The sequence below is a fragment of the Chelonia mydas genome, chromosome 3 (genome assembly GCF_015237465.2).
Source record: "Chelonia mydas isolate rCheMyd1 chromosome 3, rCheMyd1.pri.v2, whole genome shotgun sequence".
In the NCBI taxonomy this organism is placed as follows: Eukaryota; Metazoa; Chordata; order Testudines; family Cheloniidae; genus Chelonia; species Chelonia mydas.
Window position 1 is genome coordinate 38,880,024 of NC_057851.1, and position 20,081 is coordinate 38,900,104.

Genomic DNA, 20,081 nt, shown 5'->3' on the forward strand with positions numbered 1-20,081 from the left:
GCTACCTTGGTCTCAGGAAGGCTCCTCAGATGTGGACTGGAGTCTCCCAAGGTCCATTGTCACTCAAATGTTTCTTGACTGGGCACTTACTCAGAATAGTCCTTTCTCAAGAAGCTGACCAAATGCTTCACTGATGCTAATTAGAATCAAACACATTGAGATACAAGTACATAGCCAATATTCATAACTTCAAATACAAAAATGATACACACATACAGACAGCATAATCATAACCAGCAAATTACAACCTTTTCATAGACACCTTACTTGACCTCCTTTGTACAAGATTTGGTGCAACTATAGGACCTTGGTTGCAACAGTGATCTATACCATCACAGTTTATGTCAATAACATCACACCACATTTTTAATGTTTGTTTTTTGGATACAGCGTACAGGCTAAGAATTAGATCCAATTTTTGGGAGCTGTATACCCCTCCCTTATAAACTTCTTCCTTGTATTGCTTATATTGGCTTACTTAAATACTACCAAGTACTACACTTCAGTACTGCATAAGGACAAGCAAAAAGCCATCTTGGAATCCATATACTGACGAAACCACTGGAAGAGTGTAGGGATATTCATGAAAATTTGGATCCTGGTTTTGTCTGAAAACCAGCTGTTCCGTCAAAGACTGAATCCTTGGCAGGGCCGGCTCCAGGCACCAGCGAAGGAAGCGGGTGCCTGGGGCGGCCAATAGAAAGGGGCAGCACTCTGTCCGTCATCGGGGCGGCACGTCCAGGTCTTTGGCGGCAATTCGGCGGCGGGCCCTGCAGTCTCTCTCTTCCTCTTCGGTGGCAGCTCAACCAGGCTTGGTTTTTTTGTTTTTTCCTTCGCTTGGGGTGGCAAAAAAGCTGGAGCCGGCCCTGATCTTTGGGAGAATATCTACTTGATAAAATAGGAAAGATAACCATTAATAAGTATAGACTTAGGATTGCATTTTATGTTTTGTTTTATATGTGTAACCAGATCTGTTTCCACTCATTTTCCTTTCTCAGCGTATCTGAAGTCTTAATCTGTTAATAAACTTAAGATTGTTTTCGCTGTAAATATATTTCAGTGCTGTAATGTTATAAAGGACCTGATCCTGAGCTGTACCACTCAAGCTATGTGTACTCTCTCTCTTTTTGGAAATGGCTTACCTGGTAATAACCTTCACAGTCTATATCAGGGATCGGCAATCTTCAGCACACGGCCCGCCAGAGCAAGCCCCCTGGCGGGGTGGGCCAGGCCGGTTTGTTTACCTGCCGCATCCGCAGGTTCAGCTGATCGCGGCTCCCACTGGCTCTGGTTCGCCGTTCCGAGCCAATGGGGGCTGCAGGAAGCAGTGCAGGCCATGGGATGTGCTGGCTGCGGCTTCTCACAGCCCCCATTGGCCTGGAACGGCAAACTGCGGCCAGTTGGAGCCGCGACTGGCCGAACCTGCAGACACAGCAGGTAAACAAACTGGACCGGCCTGCCAGGGGGCTTACCGATCCCTGGTCTAGACACAGGGGCTGGATACTGCAGGGAGCACCCTGAGGGGGCTGGTGTGTACTCAGCACTAGCCTGCACAGAGAGGGCTAGGTCTGCGAACACTGGAAGGCAATGCTCGGGGGGGGGGGGGGGGGGGTGGTCCAGAGGCTGTTGGGTTTAGGGAGCAGAACCACAGCAGGCAAAGACAAGACTGTTTCACACTAAGGGCAAGTAGTGACTAGATGCCTCAGAAATCTGGGTAGTTCTGGGGAGCATCACAAGCTCATGGCAACTTTTCTTTAGAACTTCTAACTTAGGCCTGTTTCAGAGTAGCAGTCGTGTTAGTCTGGAAAATACAGTGAGGAGATTTATATACACACAGACCATGAAAAAAATACACATTGTAAGGAGAGTGATCACTTAAGGTGGGCTATTACCAGCAGGAGAGTGGGGTGGGGGAGAGAAAACCTTTTGAAGTGATAGTCAAGGTGGGCCATTTCAACAAGAACTTCTGAGGAACAGGTGGGGGGGCAGGAATGAACAAGGGGAAATAGTTTTACTTAGTATAATGACTCACAGGCGGGGAGGGGGAGGAATAAACATGGGGAAATAGTTTTACTTAGTATAATGACTCACGGGCTGGGGGGGGGGGGGAGGAACAAACAAGGGGAAATAGTTTTACTTAGTATAATGACTCACCTTGAGTCATTATACTAAGTAAAACTATTTCCCCTTGTTTGTTCCTCCCCTCTTTGTCCCCACTGTTCCTCAGACGTTCTTGTTAACTCCTGGAAATGTGCTGGAATATCCTATATCCCAATCATCCACCCTTTATCCCTCTTGTCTATTTAAATTCTAAGTTCTTCAGGCCAAGGACTGTCTACTAGTCTCCTTGTACAGCACCTAGCACACTGGGGCACCATTTTTCATTGGTCCATAGGCACTACCATAATACAAATAATAATTCATAATGAAGTGTAAATGAGCACCCAAGGTGCATGACAGTGGTGAATTAGGCCCTTGATCTCCATGTTGTAAGCCTCAGATCATCTTGTGCACTGACAAAAACAACAAGGAGTCCGGTGGCACTTTAAAGACTAACAGATTATGCACAGTTTGGCCACTGACATCCTTCCCTACTGTATGATTAAAACTGGAGTGGTAGTTCAGCTTTGTTGCTCATTAAGAGTTGACACTCAAAACATGAAACTGAGACAAAGCAATCAATTACAATCAGCTAATTTTAACTATAAAATCAGAGGTTGTTTCTATTTCTATATATTGCTTTGGCCTTTTGCACTAAAGGGATAGAGTTTTGTAACTATAGAATGTGACTTCTGATCACCTGATTTGATAGTTTCACATCTCTAATTATTTGTTTCTGCTCTTCTCGGGAAGCAGCAAAAAGAAGTTAAAGTTGAGCAGCAGGCTCTGTAAAGAAGGAGGATAAAAAATAAGGGAAAAACCTTGGGTGAACTGTAAGTTACAATTTTTGACTATCTTCCTATGTGAACGTATCATTAACACTTTATGTGACTATTGCAGCATTTAGATTTATGATTGTAACAAAACATCTTTAAAATACTGCGCTTTAATATGTTACTGGCCATTTTAATATTTGCTATAGAGTACAAACCAACACTAACTCAGAAAGAAAAGACCCATATCTTTGATTTAACATGCATATTTAACTTAATTTTTCAAAATCTCTAGCTAGGAAATTAAGATTTTAAAAATAATACAACCTGTTTACAAAAATTAGGCCAAATCCTTCCCTGGTGTGATTGTATTGAAGGCAGTACAGATACACCAGAGATGAATTTGGCCCATAAGTTTAAATTGTTTTCCCTTGTCTTAGTACTCCTTGTTTCATAGGTATTTCTGGAAATGTTAGCTGTACATGACTATTTAGAAATTGTATTTGTTGGATGCAAGGCTTTAAAAACACACCTTGCAAATTATAGGGTAAATACATTGTGAACAAGTCTACCTTCTGCATTGTTTTTAACTGTAAGGTGTACTAAAAATTACAGGTGTGCCATAATAAATCCATGCTATTTTGCTTTAATCTATTATAGTAATAAGGTGTGTGATGTGCACTGATATAAATGAAAGCTACTGAATTCCAGTCACTCTAATGTGTTTCTGAGTTAGGAGAGGAATTTTGCAAAGAGCAAGAAAGCACAAGAAAGGAAGAAACATAGGCAGGGGGTAAAAGACAGGCAGCAGTGTAATTCTTTGAAAGTACTTCTCTTGTCTACTATGGTACTGCAGAATAATTAATACCTAGGTTTTACACAGAGCTTTTTATCCATTAATCCTTAAGGTGCTTTGCCAACAAGGATAAGTACTGGGAAGAAACTAACAGGTGAATTACTGAAATAATTCAGCTGGTACACTTTGTAACTATTAACTGAATAAAACGAGAATGTTATCCTCATTTCTTGAGACATTTCAATCTGGACTTGGAAAAGCTCTGGAGTACACAGTGCAGGGACAAATGCTGAAGTGTCAGGGGCAGAGAAAAATTGGCTGAACTGGGGGCCAATTTGCAGTCAGTGTGAAAGGAAGAGAATAGATGCCAGTGAGATACCAACTCTGTTGCAGATATTTAAATGACTAAATCGATTGGGATTAAATGTACTTTATACTGCTGTATTAGGGTGTTCCTAATTAAATGCCTTTGTTGGATCATATTAAAGAAGTTCTGTATTAAAATCACAAATGAGTTTGATTCCCCATAGTTTAAATTCCAGGGTATTACTAATTAAGAGGTCTCTTGGTTTTTGGTACTGTTTCTCTCTCTCTGTGTATGAAACTTGCAAGCTGCTAATTGTGTTAGTACATTCTAAGACAGAGTCTGTTCTCAAAGCAATTCTTTGTAACAACAACTACTCACACAGAGAGAGACTCAAAGCAATACTTTGTAACAACAGAAACAGCACCAAGAGGCTCCCCGCCCTTTTGTTGTATTCATCTTGCTTTGTTAACAATTGTGATTAAAATAGAGATAGAGGATGTATGTGGATGGATGCTTGGTGTGGATAATAACTGCATGATCAGGGAGGTGCCAACCTAAGAATCCAGTGTCCATCGGCTGAAGAAGGCGTCAAGTGGAAATAACCAGAGGACCCCCAGAAGGGCAGACTGGAATCCACCCAACAGCCTCAAGCATGGGAGAACCAAAGAACAAGATAACATCTAGCAGCACAATGACAGGTTTCAGAGTAACAGCGGTGTTAGTCTGTATTCGCAAAAAGAAAAGGAGTACTTGTGGCACCTTAGAGACTAACCAATTTATTTGAGCATAAGCTTTCGTGAGCTACAGCTCACTTCATCGGATTTTCCACTGAATGCATCTGATGAAGTGAGCTGTAGCTCAGGAAAGCTTATGCTCAAATAAATTAGTTAATCTCTAAGGTGCCACAAGTACTCCTTTTCATCTAGCAGCACGGAGCCGTCAGGAATGTGCTATCTGCTGATTGATTCAGCAACAGCATGATGAAGCAATTCCCATAGACTGGCATAGGAAGAAATTCCTATAAAAATGGACTCCAGAAAGTGAGAACTTTGGGGTCTGATTCTGCAAACCAACTTCCAGGCGCATCAGATGAGCATCTGACAAGGCCCTGCTCCCTCCTCATGTCCAGGCCACCTGGCCAGTGGCTTGGCATGAGCAACTCTAAGGCTGGTAACTATGATAACAACCTTGCAGAACCTCTGTGTGTGTGTGTGTGTATGAATGAATGTGTGAATAAATATGAGATTGAATGGAATGTTATAGCGATAACTAACTGCTTACTATGATTCTTTCTGTATTCACAATAAATGTGGTATTTTGCCTTTTCCTCTTTAATAAGATCCTGCTGGTTTTTATTTTATTGGTATAACACCTTGTCCTGAGGGCCAGTGCCAGGTTGCTTAAGCCCCACATTTAAATAAATAAATAAAACCTAATAGAAATCTTGAGAATTAAATAAACAAACACACAAAAAAAGCAGGAACCCAAAGGCTGCAGCATTGGGCTAGGGCAGAACTGCAAAGCAAACTTACACGTCACTAACCAGGACTTGCCCCGCTCCCCACGCTGGTGCTCAGCCCATGTGAGCCGCTGTCAGCAGCAAACATCAGATGGTGGCGCCCCAGGCAACAGCGAGACGCAAACTCCCGGAGAAGAAAAGCTGGGGGATGGGCAGACAGGGAAAGGAGCTGGGGAGGGGACTAGATAACTGGAAGAAATGCAAGCTGGGGGAGGCTGTTCCAAATATCCCCCGCATTAGGCAGGCGTGAGGATCGCAAAGCTTCCCAACCTCCTGTCTCCGGACACCAGCTGGTCCGGGCTCTTCCCCACCCCGGTTAATTTATTCTCTTCCTCCCTGCCCCACTCAACAAACCCCAAGCATCTTACTTCTTGTCCTTCCCCGATTCCCTCCACAACCCTAATCCCCACCGATTTCCCTGGACACCCCTGGCTCCTACCGCACCCCCGGCCCCAACGAGGGCAATCACTCGACTGTTCTCCCCGAGAAATGCCCCACAGCAAGTTGCACAAAACGTGGCAGCCCTGATAAAATAACATGGCATGGTATAACAACATACCACAGTGCGGACACATACGAGACAGCCAACCCACGTGTGTGACACACGATTTCTGTGCAGGACGCACACACGTCCTGCCCCACAGCGGGGTCTTGGAGGGGTCTGTCCCTCGGCTCCAGCTCCCACGTGTCTCCACAGCTCAGTGGTTCTCGCTGCGGCTGCCCATGACAACACACTCCACCGTGCAGTGCTTTGTCAGGACTCCGTGCTGGGCGGGGCGCGATCGCCCTTTCCCTCAGTGCGACACGAAACTTGGCAGAGCCTGGCCTGGCCTGGCCTGACCCTCCCTCCGGCGCTGCGGAATCATGCTCCAAGGCGAGGGGAGCGCTAGGGCGGGGTATTTGCTGCGCTGCCCTCCCCCCGCCGGGGAGGGAGCGATGGTTTACGTCAGCCGGACGCAAAGGGTGGGACCGGAGCAGCTGCATATTATCCCGTATGCGGGTATGTCCCTTTGCAGCAGCGGAGAGCTGGGGCTTAAGGCTGCTTCACTTCCTTTCCAGCTGCCTCTGCGAAGGCAGAAGCAGAAGCAGCAGCCGCCCAGACTTCACTGTTATGCAGTCGGCTGATCGCTGTGTGTTGAGCGCATGACAGGAAAGCACAGAGGCCGCGGGGAGAAAGCTCACAGCCCGCAGGAGGCCTGCGTGCTGCTGAAGCAGACCAGCCAGTAAGTAGCAAGCAAAGGGTGCCGGGGGGAGAAGGGGTTTATTAACTATCGCCCTCGCTTTGCTGAATGTTAAGGGTGGGCCTCGGAGAACCCGCACGTGGTTATTTTGTTGTTGTTGTTGTTTCCCCCTCCTGAGCTGATTCATTCGCAAATACTTTCTGTGTGTTGTATTGTTTCCTCTTCTGAGGAGGAAATGGGGATTAGACAGCGCTGGTAACCGCTGGTTTCGTTAAATGCTCAGGAGAGCCGCTATCTTGGAAGTATGATGGCACTGCGTGAAGTTAGGGGAGTTCTGAATGTAGTTGGGGTGGGGTGAGTGTGTTGTGTTTTGTTTTTGGTTTTTTTTTGTGGGGAGTTTAGAGAGGAAATGTTTTTGGGGCTTTCTCTTCACACCAATGTATCTATGCTTATGTAAGCGGGGGAATAGTCCCGCTATTGTGGGGAACTTTCCTGGCTTCTGCATTACCCCAGTGAAGTGAGTTAGCGAAAGGATCCAAGTCCTCGCTCCCACTTCCTTTACCCAGAGGCCTCCCTGCCCTTGAGGACTCCCCTTCCACTCTCCTCTCTGGCAGAGGCCTCATAACCCCAACAAGGCTGAGCCCAGGATTCCTGAGGGGCTCGACCCCCAACCCTGCTGTGGTCACCTAGGACAGGGGCTAGGGTTTCCCCACTCCGGGGTACTCTCTCTCTCTGCACTGGGCACTTCTCTGACCCACTGACCATTATATACAAATTAAAGCAAATGCAAGTTATTTAATCAAGAATTAATTTTAAAAAGAATAAGGAAAAATGGGAAAGGTTAAAGGAAACGCATCAACCCGCTCTGTGGCAGGGAACATCACAAACAATGTCTCTGGAATGTCAGGGCAGTTCAGTCTGTTCCTTGTAAGTCCCAGGCCTTCTTCTCAGGCCCTGGCTGTGCTGCAGGGATGCTGTGGGGTGGACGCTTGCTCTGGTGGTGGCCACATGTTCTCAGGCTCTAAGTGGTAGGACCCTCTTTCCCTGTGTCGCCCCCACCCTGTCGGGGTTACGATCCAGGCCTGGCCTGCAGAGCCTCTTGGCTGAGGCATCTCCCTGTGCTGGGCCCGCTGCCCAGGGTCCCCCTCGCTCTCCCCAGCTGCTCACCACACCCAGCTCCGGACTGCTCCAGCCCCAGCTCCACCACTCTGTCTCAGCGCTGCTGCTCTGCCTCCAGCTCCCTGGGCTGCTTCTTTGGCCCCTCTGCCTCTGGTTGCTACAGCTCTGCTCCCAGGACAGGTCTGCTCTGCAGGCTGCTTCTGTGACTGCTCCCAGCACTGACCTGCTTCATGGGCTGCTTTTCTGGCCCCTCTGGCTCTGGTTGCTGCAGCTCTGCTCCCAGGACAGGTCTGCTCTGCAGGCTGCTGCTGCAGCTCTGCTCCCAGCACTGACCTGCTTCGTGGGCTGCTTTTCTGGCCCCTCTGGCTCTGGTTGCTGCAGCTCTGCTCCCAGGGCAAGTCCGCTTTCTCTGGGCCGTGCCTCTAGCTTTGGGGCTGCAGCTCTGCTCCCAGGACAGTGTCTGCTCTCTCTGGGCTGCTTTTCTGGTCCCTCTGGATCTGGCACGGCTCTGCTCCCCAGCTCAGCTTGGGGCCCCTGCTTTCTCCTTAGCTTTGCCCCACTCTGTCTGACCCAGGCAATTCCAGCTCACGCGGACGGGACCTCCCTGTCCTCCTGACTCTCTGATTAGCCTGCCCGCCCTGTCATTCAGGCTGACCTGGAGCATTGGCCTCTCCCCTTTGTTCCTGGGGACTATCAGTCTTAAGGTCCTGGTTTCCCATAGACCCTTCCCCTTTTAGTACTGGGAGCTAGCCAATCAAAACACCCCCACTGAATGTTAGTAAGGGGGCAACAGTCCCCTTACACTTATGTTAACGGACCTGATTCTCTACTTGCTTTCATGTTGCATAGTTGTATACATCTGTGCAGAGAGAGTGTAATATTGTATCAAATGAGGATCACTAACTCCCACTTGTCCAAGATGCAAAGCAGTGGGATTGCTCTGGTGTAAATGATGATAAGCAACATTCCTTTGCTCTGTAGCTATGAGGATATTGTCCCCCTTTTCTGTGATTTATTATATTGGGGAGCAGGGAGGGAGAGCATTTTCACAGAATCTTTTTATTTGTTATTAACGATCCATATGGCCTCCTCTTCTGCATCCCCCTCCAAACTGTGTTAAATTAGATATTCTTTTGGCAGTTCTTCCCATGGTCATATTTGACAGGATGTGCTGTGTCCAGTGGTGGTGGACTGCTGACTCCACTCTGATGCATCAGCAAAATGAACTGGTGATTATGATATTTTCAAACAAAAAAGTTCAGCATCTTTAAACCACATCATGTTGAGGAAGTTTTAATGTAACTTTATACTCCCAAGTTTGAAAATTCTGGACTATATAGTTAATAATGATATTACTGTGATGGTGGGGGAGACAATAGAGAGGTTGTTTCTCTATGTCCTATCCTGTTAGTTAGCTTCAGGAATAAATGACGTTTTGGAAAGTGGTCTAATTCTGTTCAGAAATTGACTGTACAGTTCTGTTCACCAGATGATCTGCAAGCCCCTTGCTCATGTAAATAGTCTCATTTACTAGCATAAGGTGTTGTCAAATTGTGCCTTGTTTTTTTTGGTGTCTGATATTACAAATTGCAAACAAAACAACATGCACACCTCTGATCCTGCATACATAATTAAAACAACTCACAGAAGAAAGAACTATGAAGCAGGGCTGTCTTTTTTTTTTTTTTTTTTTTATTTTACAACTTTGAAAAGTTGTATTTATTTTTCACAACATAGGACTTAATAGAGAAAAAGACTGTAAAAGCTTCGCATTATAACAGACAAAAAGTACATTCTTCTTTGTTTCAAAGGTCTGTTAATATGCCCATGGTAGTTGTTGCTCTTTGCACTTGAATTGTGAACCTTGTTAGAAGTAATAAACATTGGTCATATAACAATTGCCAAGTATTCTGTAAGGAACTGGCAGATAAACTGTCGAATTATTTTAGCAGTGTGTTGACGGTATTGACAGTTGAGATGTTTTGCTAACGCTACTAGGTCTTCCTGAGGAATGATTTTGAAAGGCAACAGAAGACTTGAAGATTTAAAAAAAAAAAAAAAAAAAATTATTCTATGTATGTAGAAGTAACAGGAAGGGAAGAAAGACCAGGAAGGACAAACTCTTTACTGTAGTGAAACTAGTGAGCTTTCATAAATGACTCTTTCAAGAATGGCTGTGCCTGTGTTTTATTTATTTATATTATATACATGTGTGCGCGCGCGCACACACAGAACTATTCTTTACAAGTCTCCTTTCTTCTTCTTTTTTAAATTTCAGATGGGTACCTGCTGTATGTAATGGCACAGGCTCAGCAGCCTTAAAATAGACCAACCTGTGAATAAGGTGCTTCAGACTCCCTCCTGATATTTCGAAGTATAGAAGAAAGAAATGAATCTTGCAAATGATGGTGCGATGTCCAGAGCCATATTTGACTGGGACTATGTTCTGTGGGAAGTTCGTTTGACATTAATAGCAGCTGGTTTTTTCATCTACCTGGGAGTATTTCTTCTAGCTCACTGGCTGTCCTCATGGATCAGTGCCACTTATTGTGTTTTGTCAGCAAAGGAGAAGGTCTTCTGGAATATGACTATCACACGTGGCGTGTTTGGAGTTCAGAGTTGCGTAGCTGGGTTGTGGGCCATGCTTGTAGATCCAGTTTTTCAAGCTGACAAAGTGTATTCACAGCAAAAGTGGAGCTGGTTTAATTGCTTAATAGCCTCTGGCTTCTTTTTGCTTGAAAATGTAGGCGTTCATCTGAATAATATTGTTTTCAAAACGTTTGATGGGTTCTTGGTAGTTCATCATTTACTGGCCCTTGGTGGCTTTCTTGGGCTGATAACAAACATAAAATCTGGACACTATCTACCACTGATTGGACTGCTACTTGAGATGAGCACTCCTTCAACCTGCTTCTCCTGGGTACTTTTAAAGGTAAGAACTTGCTCATGATTTTGTGTTAATTACTGGTGGTAGAAGTTTCCTTTAAAAATGTTGCCCCTTCACTCCCCTCCCCATGAATATATATATCTGCAAACAAATAAATAATGGCCTCCAAATTTGGAGATGAGTTCTGCGATCAAGGTAGACTTTTTTTTTTCTTCCAAACTGAAAATGAATTGACCAAGAGAATCCTTAATTAGAACACCCTAAAAATAGTTAACTAGTGTAAAACAAACATTTTTTTGTTTTCCCTATTTCATAACAAAGAAACAAAATGTAAGAGATTTAAAAAAAATAGGTTTCAGAGTAGCAGCCGTGTTAGTCTGTATTTGCAAAAAGAAAAGGAGTACTTGTGGCACCTTAGAGACTAACCAATTTATTTGAGCATGAGCTTTCGTGAGCTACAGCTCACTTCATCGGATGCATACTGTGGAAGCTGCAGAAGACATTATATACACACAGAGACCATAAAACAATACCTCCTCCCACCCCACTCTCCTGCTGGTAATAGCTTATCTAAAGTGATCATCAAGGTGGGCCATTTCCTGCACAAATCCAGGTTCTCTCACCCCCTCCAAAAACCACACACGCAAACTCACTCTCCTGCTGGTAATAACCTGTATTTGTGCTGGAAATGTCCCACCTTGATTTTCATGCACATTGTAAGGAGAGTGGTCACTTTGGATGGGCTATTACCAGCAGGAGAGTGAGTGTGTGTGTGTGTGGAGGGTGAGAGAACCTGGATTTGTGCTGGAAATGGCCCAACTTGATGATCACTTTAGATAAGCTATTACCAGCAGGAGAGTGGGGTGGGAGGAGGTATTGTTTTATGGTCTCTGTGTGTATATAATGTCTTCTGCAGCTTCCACAGTATGCATCCGATGAAGTGAGCTGTAGCTCACGAAAGCTCATGCTCAAATAAATTGGTTAGTCTCTAAGGTGCCACAAGTACTCCTTTTCTTTTAAAAAAGTTAGTTTTCTGACTCACTTGTTGGGATCTTGTGCATAGGACCAAAAATTAGATGATTAAATTCTAATTTTAGAAGGTTTTTTATTATGTCTAAATAGTAACGTGAGAGTGGCTCATCAGGTCCAACAAGCCATGATATAGGCCATTAAATTACTGCTGGAGAATAAAGATGTGTGCTCACACATGAGTGTTTATGTATGTTCTATATCCTCTGTGGATGTGGGGAAGGGAGAATAGACTAGAAGAGATCTGCCATGCTTGTAGGGAAAGAAGAAATCAGCCCTGCTTCCCAAGCCTTAATCAGTTCCAAAGGGTATGTCTTAGTGGTTTAAACTTCAGTTCGAAAATATTTGGATTCTTTAAAACTGCAGCTCGCCTCAGCCCTTCTGAGGTGCTTTTGATAAAAACTTTAAAAAAAAAACGCAGAGGTACTTTTTGTGCATATAGATGCTAGAGCAGGCAGAGAGTCATCGTTTGCCTAAGTGGTGTTAGCCAAAATTCCCAGACCCTACTAGCCCCCACTGCACTATTGTGACATGTGCTTTGTTCGGATACTTTATGAAATGGTTTATGGAGGAAGACAATGTGCATGTAAGTGATGTATGCCCATCAATGTTCCCTCTAACTTTTTTATATCCATGTACGGAATTAATTTTGTTATGTGCACGAATATGGAGGTGATGTGTGGCAGGGGTGGGGCCGAGGGGGTTGGGATGTGGTGTGGGTGGTGCAGGCTCTTGGGAGGACCGGGATGAGGGGTTTGGGGTGCAGGAGGGGGCTCAGGGCTAGGGCAGAGGGTTGGGCTTGGCGTGCAGGGGGGTGAGGGCTCTCGCTGGGGGTGCAGGCTCCGGGGGGGCCGGGGATGAGGGGTGTGGGAGGGGGCTCAGGACTGGGGCAGAGAATTGGGGTGGGGCTGGGGATGAGGAGTTTGGGGTGCAGGCTGCCTCGGGGCTGGGGCCAGAGGACCCCTCTTCCCCCAGCCCTCTCCACACCTGCCGCAGCCCTGGGACTGGGGCTAGAGGACTCCTCCAAGCCCTCTCCCTGCCAGCAGCAGCTCCGGGGCCGAGGCCCACGGCAGCCCTGTATACCTCAACTTGCTCCCCTTGTTATGCCAATAAAATAAAAACCAGCAGGATCTTATGAAAGGGAAAGGCAAAATACCACATTTATTGTGAATACAGAAAGAATCATAGTAAGCAGTTAGTTATAGCTATAACATTCCATTCAATCTCATATTTATTCACACACGCACACACAGGTTCTGCAAGGTTATCATCATAGTTACCAGCCTTAGAGTTGCTCACGCCAAGCCGCTGGCCAGGTGGCCTGGACATGAGGAGGGAGCAGGGCCTTGTCTGATGCTCCTGGAAGTTGGTTTGCAGAATCAGACCCCAAAGTTCTCACTTTCTAGAGTCTATTTTTATAGGAATTTCTTCCTGTGCCAGTCTATGCGAATTGCTTCATCATGCTGTTGCTGAATCAATCAGCAGATAGCACATTCCTGACGGCTCTGTGCTGCTAGATGTTATCTTGTTCTTTGGTTCTCCCATTCTTGAGGCTGTTGGGTGGATTCCAGTCTGCCCTCCAGGAGTCCTCTGGTTATTTCCACTTGACGCCTTCTTCAGCCGATGGACACTGGATTCTTAGGCTGGCACCTCCCTGATCATTCAGTTATTATCCACACCAAGCATCCATCCACATACATCCTCTATCTCTATTTTAATCACAATTGTTAATACAACAAAAGGGCGGGGAGTCTCTGGGTCCTGTTTCTGTTGTTAGAGTATTGCTTTGAGTCTCTCTCTCTCTCTCTCTGTGAATTGCTTTGAGAACAGGCTCTGTCTTAGAATGTACTAACACAATTAGCAGCTTGCAAGTTTGACACATAGAGGGAGAGAAACAGTACCAAAAACCAAGAGACCTCTTAATTAGTAATACCCTGGAATTTAAACTATGGGGAATCAAACTCATTTGTGATTTTAATACAGAACTTCTTTAATATGATCCAACACCCTCCCCGCCCATCCCCTACCTCTCTTCTCTTCAGGCCCCTGTGGCTGCACGCCTGGGTGACCCTTTGTAGTCTGCCACGCAGCTTAGAGGGAGCTTAGATGCCCGTAGTTTATGAAATGGTTTATAATTCTTGTGGGCAAAAGATTGCACATTTATATAGCACCTCTTAGCACTCCAGAGGAAAATGAGAATATATGTGTATGTCTGTTTGCATCTAACACAACAGGAAAGCTAAATATGTGTCTTATTTATAGGAAAAAACTGACTGCCTTATCTTGAAGCAGCAATCTCATTTCTCTTTGTTTGTTGTCTTTTCCAGATTGGCTGGTCTAATACCCTTTTTTGGAAGGCAAACCAGTGGGTAATGATCCACCTTTTTCACTGTCGCATGATCCTTACTTATCACATGTGGTGGGTGTGCGTTTCCAATTGGAATGATGTGGTGGAAAATATGGGACTTCCATATTTTACTGTCTTTTTCATTGGATTATGTGCACTTACAATAGTACTTAACCCATACTGGACATACAAAAAGACTCATCAGCTCCTCAGGCCAGTTGACTGGAACTTTTCAAAGACAGCAGTGAAAAATGGATCTTCTGGAAAATTAAATGGTGAAACAGGTGAAAAGAAGAGGCTATAGTGCTGCAACAGATATTATGGTAACAGTAAAATAAGGCCAGAAGAATATGGGGCAGGTTTACTGCTGAGTGCATGAAAATAGAATTGCTTACAAGATGTTTATAAACATATTGATCAGTTGGTAGATTGATATCCGTATTCTATACTCATTTATCAAGTGTTTAAAATTTGTTTTATTTATATAATATATATATATAATATAAATAACAGTCAAAATCTTTAACTCAGTCAGGATTTATGCCAGCATTTTTCTGATGTTGGACAGTGCTCTGTCATTTAGCAGTGAAAAGTAAGCTTCCATTGTTCATTTTAGACTCTCCAAGTGCTTTACAAATAGCCAATTAAGCCACACAGCTCCTCCCTTGAGGGAGATTAGCATAGTCCCACTGAATATGCATGGGAGATATTGATAGTAACTTGTCCAAAGTTAAATTGCTAGTCAGTGGCAAAAGTAGGACTAGAATGCAGAACACCTGGCTCCCAGACCCATGCTTTTACCATTAGCTCATAAAATTCTATAATGAATTCTCCATCATTTGAAGTCCTTTAAATCAAAACTAGATATCTTTCTGAAAGATATGAGAGAATGCTGTAGGTCAAACAGAAGATGTGGGCTTGGTGCAGAGCTGAAATCACTGGGTGAGGTTCCATGGCCTGGGTTATGCAGGAGGATGATCATATTGGTCCCCAGGCCTTAAAAATCTATGAAAATGCAAAGTACCACAAGAGTCCATAATGAGCTGTTTGTTAGCCCAATTTCTAGTGTACAAGGGTCCATTGCACAAAATCATCCCAGCTGTCGGCACTGATTGACAACCTGGTTGGTTGGCCAGCTGACTAGAGGGGAAATTGAGCTATCTTTTTCACTTGTGCAGATGTTTCCTCCAAATGAAGGATGTGGTTGTTGCCTGTTCTGGAACCTCTTCTGTGACCACACAGAGAGCTTTAATCTTCAGGAACACTCCTCTGTATGATAACACTCCTACAACATACTTTTGGCATCTTCTCTGGTTTTTTATTTAGGATCTTTATTTTCTTTACAATAAAATGGCTCATTGAGGATGATAATACTTTGCTAGCATCTGTCTAGCACAACCCTAAATCTTTCCCTGATATAAAGAAAATATTTGTTGGTTTAAGGCTAACTAGCCTTGGACAACTGGCTAAAGCAATCATACCCAGTTACAGGCTTGATTGGATCAGTACTGGTTGAGGTTGTAGACAAGTGACTAATAGACTCTTCTGTGCAGGAGTAGCACCTAATGGCAGGAGTGATGCATTAGTTTTAACATATAAAACTGGCAAAAACAAAAATGTGCTTGGGGCACGTCCCACAATCTGACAAGAACTCTGCTTAATTGTAAATTTATTTCCCAAAGTAACTAGCTTCTATAAGACGCATGGAAGTATTTTAGGTCAAGGCTCATTTTCCTAACCGTTTTGTATGTGGACGTGTGGGTAACATACACTGTTTTCCTAATTATAAGGGAAAAGCATAAATTAGCACATTGTATGTAGTGTAAATGAAGCATTTCACTGGCGCATACCAGGTGGAATGGGGAAATTCTGAATGATCAGAATGATGTGGGGCCCAAGCAGAAACGTATTAGGGAACACATCAAAAATCTGTTCCTGAGATATAGACCCTTTCACCTCTAGATCCTAGGTTCAAATCCAGCCCCAGTTGATGGCAATAGAGTGATTATCTGAAGGTTGTCTAATGAACTACATGAAATATATTTTGTGGTCTCAGTCCAGTTCCCAGTGGACAGTACTCCAAACCCCCACCTTTTTGGCAGTCTTATGAGAGAGGCCATGAAAATCAGTTACTCTGTTATCCATAGGTGTGGCCCCTCCAGATCAGAGTAAAGTCTTGTTGTTTGGGCAGCGTGGCACACATTGATCCTGTCCTGCAGATAAAGAACTGACTGCCCTAGGGAATCCAATCAAGCACTTTTCAGGAGCAGAAAAGTCACACACAAAATGCTTGAGAAAAGAGCTGAGGATGAATCAATTCCTCATAAACAGAAAAGAAAATCTGGGACCCAAATGTGTAGAGAGGCCATACCTCACTGCCAGAGGTTTGTGTTGGGTGCTCAGCAAGTCTGGTCACTTGGGAGCAAGATGCTACCTGGAGAAGGCATGGAGATGAGAAGACACAGAGGTTGGGGAATTTCTTGAAACCAGGAGACTGGAGAATTTGTAGAGGCCTAAGGACAGGAGAGAAGTAGCCTCAGAAGTGGGTGAAACAGGAGATTGGGATATACTTGTAATTTTTGTAGTAGTTTGCGTGGCCTTGGTTTTAGCACTTGGAGGGGCTGGGATTAGCCGTAGTGCTGGAGATTCAAAAGGATATTGGAAGGGTGTTCTCCAGTGGGATTAGGCAGCTGGATAGGTATCTTGAAGGAACCGTGTAGTTTTTTGTTTTGTTTTTTAAACAATTGGGGAAATAATAGGTTTTGTAAAACTGAGTTTATAAAACCTGTTATGAACAGAATAGCTTTTATTACACGGATATATATACAATTTTAATAGCATTTCTTTTTTAGGAAAAGGTCGAGAAAGGAAATTTTAACATAATCCTGGAGCCAGTGTAAAATGCTCAGGACAGGAACCTTGTAATATTTTATACTTCTTAAAGCATCCTGCACCTCAGTGGTATTTTATGAATAATTTTATTAACCTACCAGTGTTTGCTAACACAAAAGAGCCAGAGAGTGATGTTATGTATCTAAACTGAATTTTTATTTGGGTGGAGGAAGTGTTCTTTGGTCTTGTGAAAAATGTAGCTAGGGCATTATTTTTATTAATGTGACTTTCACCTTGATAGTGTACCTTGAGCACCGAGATATCTTGGGTGTAGTATACTTTATTTTGCTTTATTTGAAGAGGGGCAGTGGAGAAGGAGGGAGGCTCAGAACTTGTTAAAGGAAGTTCTTCTGGTCTGAATGTTGGATCATATTAAAGAAGTTCTGTATTAAAATCACAAATGAGTTTGATTCCCCATAGTTTTAATTAGTAATACCCTGGAATTTAGAAGTCTCTTGGTTTTTGGAACCGTTTCTCTCCCTCTGTGTGAAACTTGCAAGCTGCTAATTGTGTTAGTACATTCTAAGACAAAGTCTGTTCTCAAAGCAATTCTTTGTAACAACAACCACTCACACAGAGAGACTCAAAGCAATACTCTGTAACAACAGAAACAGCACCCAGAGACTCCCCACCCTTTTGTTGTATTCATCTCACTTTGTTAACAATTGTGATTAAAATAGAGATAGAGGATGTATGTGGATGGATGCTTGGTGTGGATAATAACTGAATGATCAGGGAGGTGCCAGCCTAAGAATCCAGTGTCCATCGGCTGAAGAAGGCGTCAAGTGGAAATAACCAGAGGACCCCCGGAGGGCAGACTGGAATCCACCCAACAGCCTCAAGAATGGGAGAACCAAAGAACAAGATAATATCTGGCAGCACGGAGCCGTCAGGAATGTGCCATCTGCTGATTGATTCAGCAACAGCATGATGAAGCAATTCCCATAGACTGGCATAGGAAGAAATTCCTATAAAAATGGACTCTAGAAAGTGAGAACTTTAGGGTCTGATTCTGCAAACCAACTTCCAGGAGCATCAGATGAGCATCTGACAAGGCCCTGCTCCCTCCTCATGTCCAGGCCAGTGGCTTGGCGTGAGCGACTCTAAGGCTGGTAACTATGATGATAACCTTGCAGAACCTGTGTGTGTGTGTGTGTGTGTGTGTGTGTGAATAAATATGAGATTGAATGGAATGTTATAGCGATAACTAACTGCTTACTATGATTCTTTCTGTATTCAAAATAAATGTGGTATTTTGCCTTTTCCCCTTTAATAAGATCCTGCTGGTTTTTTATTTTATTGGTATAACATGAATCCCTCTAAAATTATAATCTCAACAAGTAACCTTACGTGTACAAAATTACCTATCTGTACTAGCTATGCTGCCACTTGTAGGCAGTTTGGTCGGGTTTATTGCTGTTACGCGGATGCATACAGATATCTCTTTCTTCTGGACCTAGACCAGTAGCATCTATTTTCTTTGTTTCTTTAGTTCTGAAGGATGAGATATTAATCCTGTCTAAATGCTGCTAAGACTTTATTGCTGTAGGCCCAGACTAATTGTAGTTCATTTGTAGGTTTTGCTAATGTAAAACTTAGTGTACTCCTTTAGGAGGACCTCATCACACTCCCATATGGAAAAGCTCCCATTGACTTCAGCAAGAGTTGGATCAAGCCCGTAGTATGTTGCTGCCATCACTTGCAAAATTTTTGGATAACCCTGAATGCTGGCCAGTTAATGTACACCCTTCCCCAGTTCAATGCTCCAGACTTTATCTTTGCCTTTGTCATGAACAGGATTAATCATTTTAGTGCTTCTTAGAGAAACAAGGTGTTTGAGGTAATACCTTTTATTGGACCAACATCAGATATTACCTCAACCACCTTGTGTCTCTAATATCCTGGGACTAACACAGCTACAACAGTAGTACTTCTTGTCAGCCTTCTTGCCAGTGCTCCATACCTTTTCAAACAGATCCAAAACACTCCAGCCACGTATCTTGTTCTGATTTCCACTCTTCTGGGCTGTGTACTTTGCATTGACTTGGTGTTGTGTTTTCTTTTCGTTTGTTAAATCAATGTTTTTGTTTTTAACTACAAACCTAGCATGATCATGCATTAAGCACATAGACATCCGTGCTGTATAGATTCCAGCCCAAACTCTCAAGCCCTCCTCTACATTGCCAACTGTATCCAAGTCCTGCAAATTTTTCTTCTTGTATAGTAATTGAGGATTTATATACCGTGCCCTCTCTTTCTATAACACTCTACTCTTGCCCTCAGGGAGACTCCCACTTGACATGGATTTAGAAGTCCGTTTAAACTGTCTTTTAAAATACTGAATGTAGTTGGGTTCATTGTACAATATAACATTTTTTTAGATGGCACTCTGTCTTTGGCTTCTTTGCATCCTTAAAAGTATTTTGTGGAATTATTATAATTTGTGTGACTCTTCCATTCACTGTTTTTACTGATGAAATGTCTGCTTTTTGACTATTCAACTTTGTCCACTGGTAACCTGCAGTGATTAAATAAGCTTGCAATGTATATACTAAATGTATCATTTTGTGTATTTATAATGTTTTGTTACATTTGATAAGGATAACATCATGTTCAGCAATTGTGAATAACTAAAGGATAAAGGTCTTCATATTAACAATGTTTATAAAGAAACAGGTGAAAAACTGCCCATTTAATGATTACAGATCATTAATATCAATGCAGGGTCAGAATGTTTTTCTTTTATAAAGGGGATTAAAAATGCAGCACTTTGACATTACTCCTTGAGTCTGTGTATTGTGTGTCCCAGCCGTGTGGTCTGTGTCTGAGTTAGACCCTGCTTGAGTACCTGCATGTTAGTAACTTTACACATGTATAAGTATTTTCAGGTTTATCTTAACCGAAGAGGTCTAGTGAAATAAATTACAATTCAATGTTTAAAAGATGTACTATTCCAGCCTTTTAAAAAATAACATTAACTTGTTTTTAAAATGTTGCTTAAACGAATTGCCTTGATGCCAATCCCTCCCAGCCCCCACCCCCGAAAAAAATCCCCTCCAGCCAAATAAAAACTGTGTGAGTGCTCTAACCACCGGCCTAAATATTATTAGGGGCACCATCACCACAACCAT

The 20,081-nt window shown here is 43.5% G+C and overlaps 1 protein-coding gene and 1 long non-coding RNA gene across 5 annotated transcripts; one reads left to right on the forward strand and one right to left on the reverse strand.

The window, feature by feature from the left end:
- Positions 1-342: 342 nt before the first annotated feature.
- On the reverse strand, positions 343-6,395 carry LOC114019253. Of its 2 annotated transcripts, none has more exons than XR_005224596.2 (3): positions 6,055-6,395; positions 2,801-2,886; positions 343-885 (listed from the first exon to the last, which is right to left on the reverse strand). It is a non-coding gene; the product is annotated as an uncharacterized LOC114019253 (long non-coding RNA). The 2 variants fall into 2 exon arrangements; XR_005224595.2 differs by having other exon boundaries at positions 343-888.
- LOC102943044 (protein CLN8) lies at positions 2,843-19,729 on the forward strand. Of its 3 annotated transcripts, XM_037894190.2 has the most exons (4): positions 6,516-6,718; positions 8,936-9,024; positions 10,074-10,727; positions 14,039-19,729. In XM_037894190.2, exons 3-4 carry the CDS (start codon positions 10,185-10,187, stop codon positions 14,360-14,362), a joined length of 867 nt encoding a protein of 288 aa, XP_037750118.1. In that variant the 5' UTR covers positions 6,516-6,718; positions 8,936-9,024; positions 10,074-10,184; the 3' UTR covers positions 14,363-19,729. The 3 variants fall into 3 exon arrangements, with proteins under 3 accessions (XP_037750117.1, XP_007058806.1, XP_037750118.1); XM_037894189.2 differs by lacking the exons at positions 6,516-6,718; positions 8,936-9,024 and adding an exon at positions 2,843-2,933; XM_007058744.4 differs by lacking the exon at positions 8,936-9,024 and having other exon boundaries at positions 6,513-6,718.
- The last annotated feature ends 352 nt before the right edge of the window (positions 19,730-20,081 follow it).